This window comes from Ochotona curzoniae, unplaced genomic scaffold (assembly GCF_017591425.1).
Source record: "Ochotona curzoniae isolate NIBS_2020 unplaced genomic scaffold, NIBS_Ocur_1.0 contig_1302, whole genome shotgun sequence".
Taxonomy (NCBI): domain Eukaryota; kingdom Metazoa; phylum Chordata; class Mammalia; order Lagomorpha; family Ochotonidae; genus Ochotona; species Ochotona curzoniae.
This window is the reverse complement of record NW_024465035.1, coordinates 5663064-5676257: the sequence shown is the minus strand read 5'-3', so window position 1 is coordinate 5676257 and position 13194 is coordinate 5663064. Positions and strand designations below refer to the sequence as shown.

Below are 13194 nucleotides of genomic sequence, written 5' to 3'. Positions count from 1 at the left end.
GAGGGAAAGAAAAAGAGGCTAGCCCTCCTGGGGGCGCCCCACGTGTCTCCGTGAACTTGGCATTCCTTACCCTGTCTACAATAGTGACAAGCGAGCCTCTCTAGAGGGACAAAATGGCCACCGTCAGCTTGTCTAACAACCACCTGAATCCAGGGCAGGCAAGCAGCAGAGGGGAGGTCCACTCGCACGTTGGAGGTCAGAGCAGAGGCTGCGCTGGCAGCACGGGGCTCCCCTCGGGCACTGCCGGCCGGCTCGCCACGCTAAACGGCGGTTTTCTCTGGAACAGCCCTTCCCGGCCTGGATCAGAAGAAGCGAGGCAGCCACAGGGCATGCTGCCTGCTGACGCCGCCTCCGCCGCCGCTCTTCCCGCCGCCCTTCTTCCGAGGGGGCCGAAGCTCGGTGAGTGCCCGGGCCTGGTGGGAGAGAGCTGCGCGTGCTCCCGGGGGCGGGGCGGGGCGGGGCGGCTTCCAGAACGTTCCCTCAGAGATCTGAGCCTTCGCTGTCGCGCAGAGGCTACTGCCGGTCTCCTAATGTTCTAAGCAAACGATGGAGGGAAATTCTTCCCTAGTGGGGACTGGATTGGGCACAGGGCGCCACCTACTCGAAAATTCTGAGGTGAATTTGTGACATTTTGGGTTCCCATGGGCTGCGTAGAAACCGGATGCCCCCCTTCATTTTCCTTCTCCTCAAGTATTTATGAATTTGCTTTCCACAATTGGTGGCTGACGTGGACCACTCCCGTGAGGGCAACAGAAAATCATCCTCCCCGGGCTACCTTGAGGTGTGAGAGGGAATTTGGGAGGAGAGGGAAAGAACCGAGTCTGGGCTGCTGGCGGGGACGCCACGGGCTGGGCAGCCCCCGGGCCTGAGCGCTGTGTGGATTCTTAGACCTGTGCTGTCCGGGAGCACGGGCAAGGCGCGCCTGGGTCTGTGGAGCATTTGTCCTTTTTTAAAAAATACTTTCATGTACTGTAAATACATCAGATTTTGAAGACTTAGTATGAAAAAGGGGACGTAAAAGACTTGATAATTTTTATACTCCATATTTTACATGTTACATGTTTGTGTTAGTTTCTATATTTTAATGTCTTATGATTTTTATAATCTGGTATTTGAGGTATATTTGAGTAACGTACATTGTTAAGATTAAGCTTATTTGCCACAATCATTGCCTATTCTATTACTTGCTGCTGAAAGCATTCCTAAAGCAGACACACAGCCTTCGCGGTCTGTCTGGGCTTAGCATTGAGAACAGTGTGTGGTAAGTAGTCAGGATATTTTTGAAAAAAAAAAAAGAAAAGAATGGATTTTTCAGTCAGATATTAAGCATCAAACCTAAAGCAATGGGTGGTAGAAATTTTTTTAAATTTTTATATTGAATTTTTGAATATAGCCTCCAAAAACACATTCAAAAATAATTTTAAAAAATAAAGTTAACTTATTTTCTTTTTAGGGTAAGAATGTGGCTAGCAGAAAATTTAAAACTACAATGGGGTGCTCATCAGTTGCTCACATTGTGTTTTTATTGGCCATTGCTGTGTGAACATGGGAGAAAGAGTTCTGGAAACGAGATGTTCGCTCCATCCGAAGTGGGCATCCTAGCTCTCGGATCCATTTAAACCAGAGCAGATGAGAGAAGCTGGCGTCACGTCTTGCAGTGTTCGTTGGGCTGTCGTGGGAGTGCCAGTCTGGGGAACCTGATCTTGAAGCAGATCTATGTCCAGGACGGTGACCCTGCCTCTGTGGCCCCAAGGCTGACCTACAACCCTGTGTTGTTTTGTGCTGAAGCTTCTCTCCCCAGACGTGAAGAATCTCCTCCTGGAACTCGAGACTTCGCAGCCCCCCTGCGTGCAAGGCCCACCTGGCTCCCCTGGACCGCCTGGCCTGCAGGTTGGTGCGCTTTCTTGACCTCTGTTCACTGGCTTCAGTGCAGAGCAGGGAAACCCCCGGGCATGGCCTCTTAGTCTCTGTTCCTTTTAGAGTGATTCAGGACTATTTTGTCTTCTGTAACATCCCTCTAGTTAAGCTTGAGTCACATGGTTAGAATACTGGTTCTCTGAGTGACTTCTGACCTCCCAGCCTTGATTTCCTCATCTAACAATGGACACAGTAGCTGACTGTCCCTGCCACACTGGCCGTGTGGGGGATGGGAGACAAAACGCGATGTCCCCCCCGAGGGGTGCGGCTATTATTGCAGTTGTCATCAGTTACTTGATGACAATACCCTTTATGCATGGATAGTTCAAAACACTTAAGGAAATGAAATCAAAACAAATTGATTTTGGTGCAAAAATCTATTCCCCATACATATTTGTAGGATACAATAAAGAAAATGAGAACTTGAATCCTGAGTTGGCCAGATGCCACTTACTGTTTATGGGGCTAGAAAGTCTGCGGGAGGCAAGAGGGAAACCTCTTGGCTGAATTCCCGCCTTCCCACCTGCAGCCATCTTCTGTGCCAGCTCCAGGCACCTGGCACCCACAGAGTGTGGCAAAGAAGGCAGATACCTCGCTGACCCCAGAACACCTCTCTTGAGTCACATCTGCATACTCAAACCTTGTGCAGCCCCATTGAGACTCATGGAAACTGCACTGCGCAGCTTGAGGTTTCCACTGCTACCTGTTCCTTTAAAATGGCGTGGACTTACCTCTTTCAAAGTGAGACCTGTGGACCAGCTACACTGCTACAGCATAGTTGCTGATGAGAAATGTAGAATGTCCCTCCCGCCTAACAGCCAGTCACCTTCCCGTCATGATGAATAGAGTGAATCCCTTACAGGCTAAACTTTGAGAAGCGCTGGGTTGGAATACAACGTTCTTGTTAAATGCTCACGAAATAAAAAAAAAAAAAAATTAAGATTAAAAAAAAAAATAGAGTGAGTGAATGCTCTCCCGCTCCCTTCCCAAAGCAGAAGGTGGGTAAATCACCCAGGCCCGTGTAAGCCCCTCTAACTTTAATAGGCAGTCTGTTCCTCCTCACCCCACTCTGCCTTGTTCTAATGTGGCTTTTCACTTGGTCAGAAAGAATGGCCTGGACTTTGGGATTTTTCAGGGGTCCCCAGGAGAGTTGTATGGTGCTGGCAAGTGCGGGGACCTCTGGCTGGGGTGCGGCTGTAAGTCATTTGGACAAGTCCCAGGAACCATGTTTCATGCACTCGTGTCAGGCTCTACATTCTGCAGACGAACCCTGAGGGACGTTGAGGGGTTTCCTCTCTGCTCTTCTGGGGATTTTGGGAAACAGGTGCCGGCCGAGCATTTCACAGACACGTGAGCAGACTGATGGTGTGCAGAGACTTGGTACAGTGAGTTCTGGAACCCCTGAGCTGGGGGCAGCCCACTCCTGAGGATAGAAAGAGGACGAGCGTGCATTATTTACTTGCCAACATTCCCTCTGTCTTAAAAAAAAAAAAATGATGCTGAAAGTGGGAAGGAGAGGATTATTTAATCTCTGGGAGTTTCTGAGTTGGGCTGTTGCAGGGAGCAGAGCTTGACTGTCCCTCGTCAGGCCCTGGGGACGGAGAAGCGACTCACGTCTCGCTTTGAGCAAGCAGGATTTCTTCAGGACTCTTGAATTGCTCTCACCAAGCACTCAGGATGTGTCGGTTAGCCGAGGCCTCCCGGGGAAGGTCAGGAGCAGGCAGGTGGCAGAGCGCTGCAGCCGTGGGAGCACTGACACTGCTCAGAGAGCTCCCTGGGAGGGGTGCGGCGGGAGGCTCTCCCGTGGGAGCCTCAGGCAGCAAGTGCTTCTCTCCCCACCAATCCTGCCTTGATCTGATGTGTTTCTTTGCTTCCTGTCTTGATTGCATAGGGTCCACCTGGGATTCCTGGCAAGACAGGACCAAAGGGAGAAAAGGTATGGGCCATTCTGTTCTTTAGTCTTCCTCTCTTGGATGATTCCAGGCTATTTCCTAGGGGAGGGAGAGGTGTGGCACAGAGGATTTTCTGGTTGAAATTTCAAAACATGTGCAGATACTGCCTTCACGCATGAAAACAGTGCCATGATGACTGCACTGCTCTGTGGGTGAGGGTGCCATGGTGTGTTTGAACTTGGCCGCTGAGATGGCTGGGGTTCTGTGAGTGGACAAGAGACACGGCTGTGGGTTACATCCCGTCGCCAGCCCTACCAGAGCCTTTGTTTTTTCGCTTCTCTTCCAAAGCAGCTTTGGCTCACCTGTCTTCTCCTTCTACAGGGGGAGCTTGGCCGACCAGGAAGGAAGGTATGATTCATACTGCTCTGTTGGTGCCACAGGGCACCGGTGCCCCAGGCGTGTGAATGATTTTGTATGCTCCCGGAGTGTGAACCAGCAGTGCGCTTCTGTGGCCCGCAAACTCCAGCACCCAGTGATGGTGCTGCGGCCCTGGGGATGGTAGTGTGACCTTGTCCTTTCTGCCAGTCCCTTTAGCTGGAGCTTGCTACTGTCAAATGTTCTGACTTCTAGAGGGTGCCAGGCCTGGCCAGATTGGCCCCAGCCTTAGACTGTCTCATCCTGCCACCCATTAGAACAAACCTCCAGTGGCATAAAATGACTGTCATTGTCTCTTTGATTACACTGAAATAAAGTACACAGCAGACAGAAACAAATGGCTTCAGCTTTGGGGCTCAACAAAAATAAATGGGAGTTACTTGAGGTCAAAGCAGCTTTGAACCAAACACATGTCATCAAGACTCTCATCAAGAGGGAGGAAGCAGCCCTTTCCACTCACTGTGGTCAAAGGATTCCGGTCCTGATATTCCAGGTCTTGTAATTGAAAGAGGTGCAAAACTTGGGAAGAGAAGGATATGCATGACTCCAAATACAGTTACTACATTGCTAGCTACATGTTTTATTGAAATGGTTTCACTGTCAACAAGGGCCCTGAGTAGGCATTTTCTTGGCAGGGTTACAGCTCTGCTGGGGACTGGTGGAAACCCGGCCCTATCTCAGCTGCTGCTTGAGGAGCTGAGCTGGAAGGAATTCTTGCTCAGACCTAACGAGGACCGTGATTCATCCATGATGTCTGCCCCAGATGTGAAAGGCAAGAGCAGAAACCGGTGCCCGTGGCAGCGCCGGTGCTTCTTGGCTAGAGGCTGAGTCCTCCACATTTCCATCCAACAAACTGGCCAGTCAGGGACCCACGGGGTGGTGCAGGTATCCCATATCTGAGTGTTCTGCTCTTCTACTTCCTGTGCGTCTTCCTGTTGATGCTGCAGGGAAGGTAGCAGAAAATGGCCCAAGTTGGAGCTCCTAGCTCCTGACTGGCCTAGCCCAGACCTGGCTCTTGCAAGTCACTGGGAGAGTGAACCAGGGTATGGAAGATCTCTCCCTGTCTCTTCCGTCCACTTTCTGTTGCTCTGCCTTTCAGATGAATACATCAACTTGTTTAAAAAGAAAGGAACTAGCCAGTGGGTATGCAAGGATCTTAGCCCCTATTCTTACTCTATTTATCATGGCTCCTGGCTGTGGTTGAAAAGCAGAGACAGAAATATATATATATATATATATATATATATATATATATATATATATATATATAATAAATGAAGTTGGTGAACTCAGAAAACAGTGAGCAAAACTAAACAAGGCTCTGGTATCAGGTTCATTCCAGCCTCAGCAGCTTGATCCCTAGGGGAGTGTGGGTGTGCGAGGACCCACAGTCCATCCTGCCTTGACATCAATTACTGGACAGCTGCAGCTGCCCAAGGGTGAACTGCATATTTGTAGCTTGCAGGAATGAATTGCTAGCAGCAAGCTGGATGGTTACCTGGGATGGACATTCTGAGCGGGTGAAAGATCTTGAGGGAGCATCTACTGTTCTCGCCTAAAATAATGTTGTCTCTCCACAGCACAGCCTTGGGGGAGCATCCACTGGAGTACAAGGGACTGTTCAAAGGTCGAAGAACGAGGAAGTTTAGAATCCCTCTCCTATCCCTTTTCATTTCTTGAATGTAGAACCAGACCTTGTGTGGTGGTACCATGTGATACCCAGGGCTTTCTCTTAGAGCTAAGGAAGCCACTTTTCAGGCCATCAGTCCTTGGAAAGTTGGGAGGCAGGTCCTGGGGAGCCATCCCTGGAGGCCCAGAGACAGATCCCATCCTTGGAAGGGGGGAAACGTGCCCGGCTGTCCTGACTTGTATTCTTGGTTTTTGAAGGGTAGACCTGGCCCTCCAGGTGCTCCTGGCATGCCTGGGCCCATTGGCGGGCCAGGCCCAGAAGGACCCAGGGTAAGTATGTTCTTGGGCTCTGTGGTGTCAGAACAACAGGGGGTAATGGGAGCTCCCCTGGTCCCTGGCCCATAGTCAGGGAATCGCTTCCTCAAGAGGGAAGGGCTGCTCATAAGTCCTCAAACATGTGCTCCTGTGCTTGGACTACAAGGGCTTCACCAGAGTAGTGGCATTAGTCCTGTGGAAGGAGAAACTGAGTCCACTTCCCTTGAATCTCCTTTGCCATGAGAAATTAGCACCCTGTTCGCTGATGTTCCTGAAATGACACGAAGGGGAATTGAGTCTGGGAAGGTCCTGCTTGCCATGCTCCTCCGGGGTCGGCAAGTGTCGGTTGGCTGGAAGGATGGCGTTCTGCTTCCAGAGGGAGGTTACCGGAGGCTGCCACACTCCCTTCCTGAGACAGGATATGAAAGGAAGCACATCCACGTGCCTCCTCTGCCTACCTTCTTTTTCCCAATAGCCACATGCTGCCGAGAGCAGAGCTCGCGGCCTGATACTCCACCTGCGCAGACTGGGGCGGGTCAGGGGGTTTGCGGCACCATTGCATGTATAATGATAGAAATGGTATTTCTGACCCTCTTGGGGAAAACTCCAAGAAGATTTCTTCTTCAAGAAGAAATCTGTCCAAGAGCAAGTGTTTGTTTTCACAATTGAGATGTCTTATTTTATAGCAGACCTTTGTTACTATAATACAGGGTAATGCACCTGTACCCGTACCAGCTTGCTTGGGTTCAGTGCCCAACTCCAGCCCCCGCCTTCACGTTCCTGCTAGTGCAGAGCCCGGGATACAGAAGGAGATGGCTCAAGCAGTTGGGTTCTTGCTCTCATGAGGAGACCCTGGCTTCGGCCTGGCCCAGGCTTACCCATTACAGCCATTGGGGAAGTAAAACAATGACGGGGTTCTCTCTGTGTCTGTCTGTGCCTCTGCCTCTCAAGTAAATGAATTAGTAAGTCACTTTTACTCAGTTCCATTATGTTTATGGAGGAAACTGCACACATGAACCTATTTTTTTCAGTGATAAATTTTATGTAATTGAAATACAGACTAAGTATTTTGGATGAAAATTGACTGAATTCAGATGTGCTTAAAATAGTAAATATACATATGCTTACTATTTCAAGAATTTAATATGAAAAGCAGAATATAAAATGTCTCAATCATTGTTACGTTGAATACAAGTTTCAATAAATAAATGGAATTTATCATTAATATTTACTTCACCTGCTTACTTCTACTTTTTACATGGGAAGTTTTGAATTAAGCATGGTGCTCACCTGGCATGCTTGTTAGCTCTGGTGTATAGTTTTTTCAGTACATCGGGTGCTTGAAATGCCAGCTGCAAGCCGTCTGAGGGAAAACAGAACTTGCCCTTGACTTAGTCCCCAGTTCACACCCTGAGCATGATATTCACTGTCTTGGTCACTGAACTAGGGAGAGAGTACCCGGGGCATGTGAAAGCCCCTACCGTGCACGCAGCAGCAGGCAAGACTTTTGGGGTAGCCATCTTGAATTCTGAGTCTACCGCACCCTCCTGCATTTTCCCAGAAAAGATCAAGTGTCACCATTTACATGTAAGTGTTTAACTTAAAAACTCTGCTCCACTTTAGGAATGTTCAGTTTACATTTTTTTTAAGATTTATTTATTTTTATTGGAAAAGCAGGAGAGACAGACAAGAAGATCTTCCATCCGATGGTTCACTCCCCAAATGGCCGCAACGGCCGGTACTGCGCCGATCCAAAGCCAGGAACCAGGAGCCTCTTTCTGGGTCTCCCATGCGGCGCAGGATCCCGATGCTCTGGGTCATCGTCAGCTGCTTTCCCAGGCCACAAGCAGGGAGCCAGAGGGGAAACGGAGCTGCCGGGACTAGAACCGGCGCCTATATGGGATCCCGGTGCTTTCAAGGCGAGAACTTCAGCCGCTAGGCCATGGCACCAGGCCCTCAGTTTACATTTAAATATCAAATCTTAGAATGTCATGTGGAGTGTGGAGTTGGGGGTCCTCAGGAGGAGGGCACCTGGGGACCTCAGATTCACACGCCAGCTCTGACGTCCAGTTCCATTCAAATCTGCATGATTCCCATGGTTTGGTTTCTCGAAGCAGTGTCACTTAGACCTTTCTTTTCCTTCCTTTGAATCTCACAGGGTGAAAAAGGTGACCTGGGGATGATGGGCTTGCCAGGGTCCAGAGGCCCCATGGGCTCCAAGGTGAGTGGGAGCCACTGAGAGGGATGGCCAGGTCTCTCCCCGAGGCTCTGGAACAGGGGCTGCTCTCCTGGGCTGGGGAATGTCACCGACTCCCAGAGCTCAATGCCAGCATGTTTCCCTTTGCCAGCCCTTGCGGGACATCGTGCCAGGGGGTACCATTTCAGCTGCTCTCCTGAACAGCAAAGGTGGAGCCTCTGGCAACAGAGCAGATGGAATCGTTTATCCGCGTCCTCGTGGGGAAGAGAAGAGCAATAGTCTTTTGGGATCCAGTACAAGCCAACCCTCTAGGGGACTTTGTGTTGAATGCTGTAGTTCCCCCCGAGACTTACAGTGCAGTGTAGAGGCACACCTCACCCACCACCACCTCCAGAAAGTCTTCCAGTCTTGCACTGAATCCGGAGACCCTATGGGACAGACTATAATCACATCTTCTGCTTTCTTTTAGGGCTACCCTGGATCAAGAGGGGAGAAGGTTAGTGTGTGTCTCTGGTTTTGTTCCCCAACCTAGTCTGGGCTGCTGACTCCAGAGTCAATGCTGGGCAGAGGGTGGGTACGGGTCTCTGTTAGTCAGCAGCTTCGGGGGATGCTCTGACATGCCCCTATCATTGTCCATGAGCTGAGGGCTAAGTGAGGGCCTCCCGAGACAGGGCAAGTGAGGCAGGGAGGAGTTCCCAGTGCAGTGGAGGACCTGCACATGGGATGAGCAGCTCGCAAATGTTCTCCTAGGCAGGCTGGAAAAAGATAATCAGACTTCTAATCATATCGCTACACACACACACACACACAGAGTAGGAACCTAGTGACGAACTTCCTACAGGATGAGAGAGGAGCTGGGACCTAGAATTCTGTGAATTGTCTTTGCTTCATCCACGAGGTCTTTGAGTTCCAAAGAGGAGCTAGTTCACACAGTGCTCCTTTCCTGGCAAGCTAATGACATCTCAGCACCTCTCTCTGTGCCTATGCGACAAGGTGTAGGTTTAGGGAGCTTTTCAGTTTGAAAGCCCTGACTTCCTCTATGGAATCAACTCATTGAGCTCTCATGTTTCCTTCTAGGGATCCAGAGGCGAAAGAGGCGACCTGGGTCCCAAAGGAGAAAAGGTATGGCATTTCCATTAAAATGACCAGCTCCAGTGGAAATGGCGGCCCCGTGCCCTGCTGTGGGCGCCTGACCTCCTGGCAGCCTCACTCCTGGAGGTGGCAAAGCAGGCCCATCCCCGGGCAGTGCTTGCGCAGGGGGTCCTCAGAGCCCATCACAGCACTGCTTTCTCTTTTCACAGGGCTTCCCAGGATTTCCAGGAATGTTGGGACAGAAGGTGAGTGTCTAGAAGTAGCGAAAGCAGACCTCAGTATACAGTCAGGTCTCCCACGCACAACCAGAGTTTGCCTTATTGATTCATTGGGTAGGACAGGTGGGTTTCCCTAGGTTTGCGGTGGGGAGCACATTGCCCTAAACACTGGCGGGACCATCAAAGTTCGCCTCTAATTTAGTGGGAGGGTGACAGAGGCCTTTCTTTGCTCAGCTCTTTAAAGGCCACAGTAATGTTAAAAAGTAAGAAACTATTAGACAAAAGACTCAGAACTGAGCTACGGTGGGCAAGGCCACACCCAGGCCACAAGATCCCAGTGCAAAATGTAGGCTTCCTTGGTACAATGTAACTGTTGCTTCAATTTCCTAAACATTTTATTTTCATTTTATTTGAAAGCTGAAGTGACCAAGAGAAAGACTCAAAGAGATCTTTCATGCGCTGTTGTTTTTCCCCCGGTATGCCCACAGCAGCCAGGACTGGGCCAGGTGAAAGGCAGGAGCCTGGGGCTTCATCCACGTCTCCCACCTGGACAGCAGTGACACATGCACTTGAGTCATCGTCTCCTGCCTCTCAGGATGTGTGTTAGCAGGGGAGGGATGCCAGGTGCAGGAGCCGGGACTTGAACCTGGTACCCTGGTGTGGGATGTAGACATCCTGAGCAGTGACTTCACTGCTATGCCAAATGCCCACCCCCGCCTGAGTTCTTAACCCAGTCCTTCTTTAAGAATGGGGCATAGTGTTGTTTTAACTAAGTAGCAGGAAACATGTTTATAGTTAAATACACAAGTAGTTTAATATTTGGTGGATATCTTGCTTAGGACAAGACTTAATGGGGAAAAAAAGGACCTGGAGCACCCATCTAGCAGAGTGGCTAAGTCACTATTTGGGATAACTTGCACCCTGTCTCCCCAGTTTGCGTTCTGGCTCTGTTTATGATCTGGCTTCCTGCGAATGTGTACTCTGGGAGGCTTGGGTCCCTTCCGCCCTTGTGGAAGACCTGAATGGAGTTCTAGGCCCTTGAGTTCAGGCTGGCCCAGGCCTGCCTGTTTCGAGTATTTGGGAGAGAAATAGAAGGACAATCCCTCTCTCACCTTCCAAGTTACAATAACAACAACAACAATAATTGGATCTGGCACGATAGTCTAATGGCTAAAGTCCTCGTCTGTAGGTGCCAGGATCCCATATAGGTGCCAGTTCATATCCTGGCCGCTCCACTTCCCTTCCAGCTCCCTGCTTGCGACCTGGGAAAGCAGTGGAGAATGGCTGAAAGCCTGCACCCACATGGGAAACCCGGAGGAAGCTCCTGGCTCCTGATTTCAGATTGGCTCAGCTCAGGCCATTGCGGCCACTTAGAGAGTGAACCAACCAGCAGATGGAAGATCTTTCTCTCTGTTACTCCTTTTCTTTGGAAATCTGCCTTCCCAATAAGAAATAAATAAATGTTTTTTAAAAATTAAAGGTGACAGTTTCAGATAACTCAAAAATATCTGTTAATTGCAAATGGAGAGGTGTGCAGATAAGATAAAAACTTTGAAGGTAGCAAGTAATTGACAGGTTTTTTGGAAAGATTTGTTTGTGGTTAAAATCTGGGCAGGGGAGGGATGGGTGTGGAGTGAGAGGAGGCATCAGAATTGATAGAAATGTAAAGATGGTCAATTAGAACAGCTCCTGCACTGCTCCTGTGCTACAAGTTGCTCTCACCTCAGGAATTGCCCATGGCAATCATTCTTTTTACATATAGATCTCAGATGGTAATGTTCTTGAAACTTTGAAAAATGGGCTGCCTTCTTAGTGTTTTTAATTTTTTAAGTTAACTTTAAAGTTTCATTTTCCTAACTTAGGTAAATAAATTCTGTCTGCCCATATCCAATCAGTCAGTGTGATTAAATATTTTCCAGTCACCATCCACTCATTGATTACAATTTTTTACCACTTCAAGGTATCAGAAACCATTTCTACTATCCTCGATGGAGTGTTGGGTATTTACATAAACAAATCAAAGGAAACGTGAAAGAGAAAAAAGTCAATCTAAACACATTTCAGCAAGGTGTTCATTCAGTGCAATGATGATTGCCAAAGAAGAATGAATTTCTGTAAAACTAAGACCTCTGCTCTGGCCACCGGGCAGCAGACTCACCTGCCGAAGAGTTCTCTTCCCCTTTCATGGCAGGCTGCCTTTAAGACAGAACTGATATGATAACCATAATCAGGTCTTAAGAGAGAAATTAAATCAAGAACTTACTGGCTGCCTCCAGTTTCTGAAGAGAAGGGCCACGTTCCCATAGTCTCTGAACCAGCTATGCTGTTGCTGCTGCTTTCTCTCAGGCAAACATGACAGCCCTGGCCCACTAGACAGCCAAAGGAAACCAGCGCACACACCTCATGGTCACACAGATCGAGATCTCCTCTCATGCCCTCATTGCCTACAGTGGCTGCAGACAATTCACAGATTGAAGAATGATTCTTGGAGAGGCAAGACGTTGGTGGTTTGACTTGAGTACATTGTAATGCTGGCTGAGTTGGCAGATCATTCCAGAACTTTCTGTTTGATTCTTGCTGTGTACTGGTGTTCTCTGAGATTTCCACTGTCGCATAGAAAGGTACACATAGAAGGTTCCTGGCCACTTACTCTCCTTTGATTGGCTGTAGTAGCTCTTCGTGGGGGCCGGATGCTGACCAACAGGAACTCATGGGTGCTGCTGCCTTTGGGTGTTACCGTGGATAAAAATGATGCAGTCTGTGGATTCATGCTCCAAAGAAACAGTAGGTGGGATTAGAAATCTAAAAGGATATGAGGGAGGAGAGGAACTAAGATGAAAATACAATTTTTTTTTTTTTTGCAAAGATTGCCCTGGAACTGTGAAATTCTACAATACTTGCATTTGGTTCTGATGGTTCAACACAGGGCTTTTTAGCTAAAAATATTATTGACATTGTTTTTTACATTTTTTGTAGTAACCATATAGACCACTTCAATATGTATTTTGAACATCTCTCCAAATTTTTAGAAAATGCCCTACAAGTGGATATGAGCCCAAACTCAAAGTGGTGTTTTCTGAGGAGTGGCAAGATGTGATCCTTATTGAAGATACTTGAATGAGCAGAACTGTCCGATCTTTCAGGCATCCTTGGATTTAAATTTGTGTTTAAAATAACCCACAACATAGCACAATATGAAAATCTAAAAGGGAAAGTGTTTTTGCTGGATAGCTTCTTGTGTCACAGGCCCCTGTGTGATGGAATTTGCATAAGCTTTCCACTCCAGTGCACTGCATGGTGGTGTCTCTCTCCCATTTGGTCACCAACACATGTGCTACCTCGTGGCTGTCCCTGTTCCTCAACAGAGAACTCACCCAGTGCTCGCGCTCTCCTGTCTGCCTCTGCGCTGGAAGATGGGTCTGCCCTTTCACATGATTTCATCAGTCTCCCAAGCAGCCCTCCAGGAAGCGTTGCAAGCGTCTAAGGGGAGTGTTCTCAG

At 48.8% G+C, this 13194-nt stretch overlaps 1 protein-coding gene across 2 annotated transcripts in view; it reads left to right on the top strand.

Annotated features, from left to right (window-relative positions):
• COLQ (collagen like tail subunit of asymmetric acetylcholinesterase) overlaps window positions 1-13194 on the top strand; it is a 48025-nt gene that overhangs the window by 22028 nt on the left and 12803 nt on the right. Inside the window, exons 2-10 of one of the 2 annotated variants that reach the window (XM_040963194.1) lie at window positions 287-399; window positions 1789-1890; window positions 3809-3853; window positions 4191-4217; window positions 6132-6203; window positions 8347-8409; window positions 8855-8881; window positions 9463-9507; window positions 9687-9722. In XM_040963194.1, coding sequence (XP_040819128.1) covers window positions 287-399; window positions 1789-1890; window positions 3809-3853; window positions 4191-4217; window positions 6132-6203; window positions 8347-8409; window positions 8855-8881; window positions 9463-9507; window positions 9687-9722 — 530 coding nt within the window. The remainder of the gene's footprint in view (window positions 1-286; window positions 400-1788; window positions 1891-3808; window positions 3854-4190; window positions 4218-6131; window positions 6204-8346; window positions 8410-8854; window positions 8882-9462; window positions 9508-9686; window positions 9723-13194) is intronic. The other variant, XM_040963203.1, reaches the window with a different exon arrangement.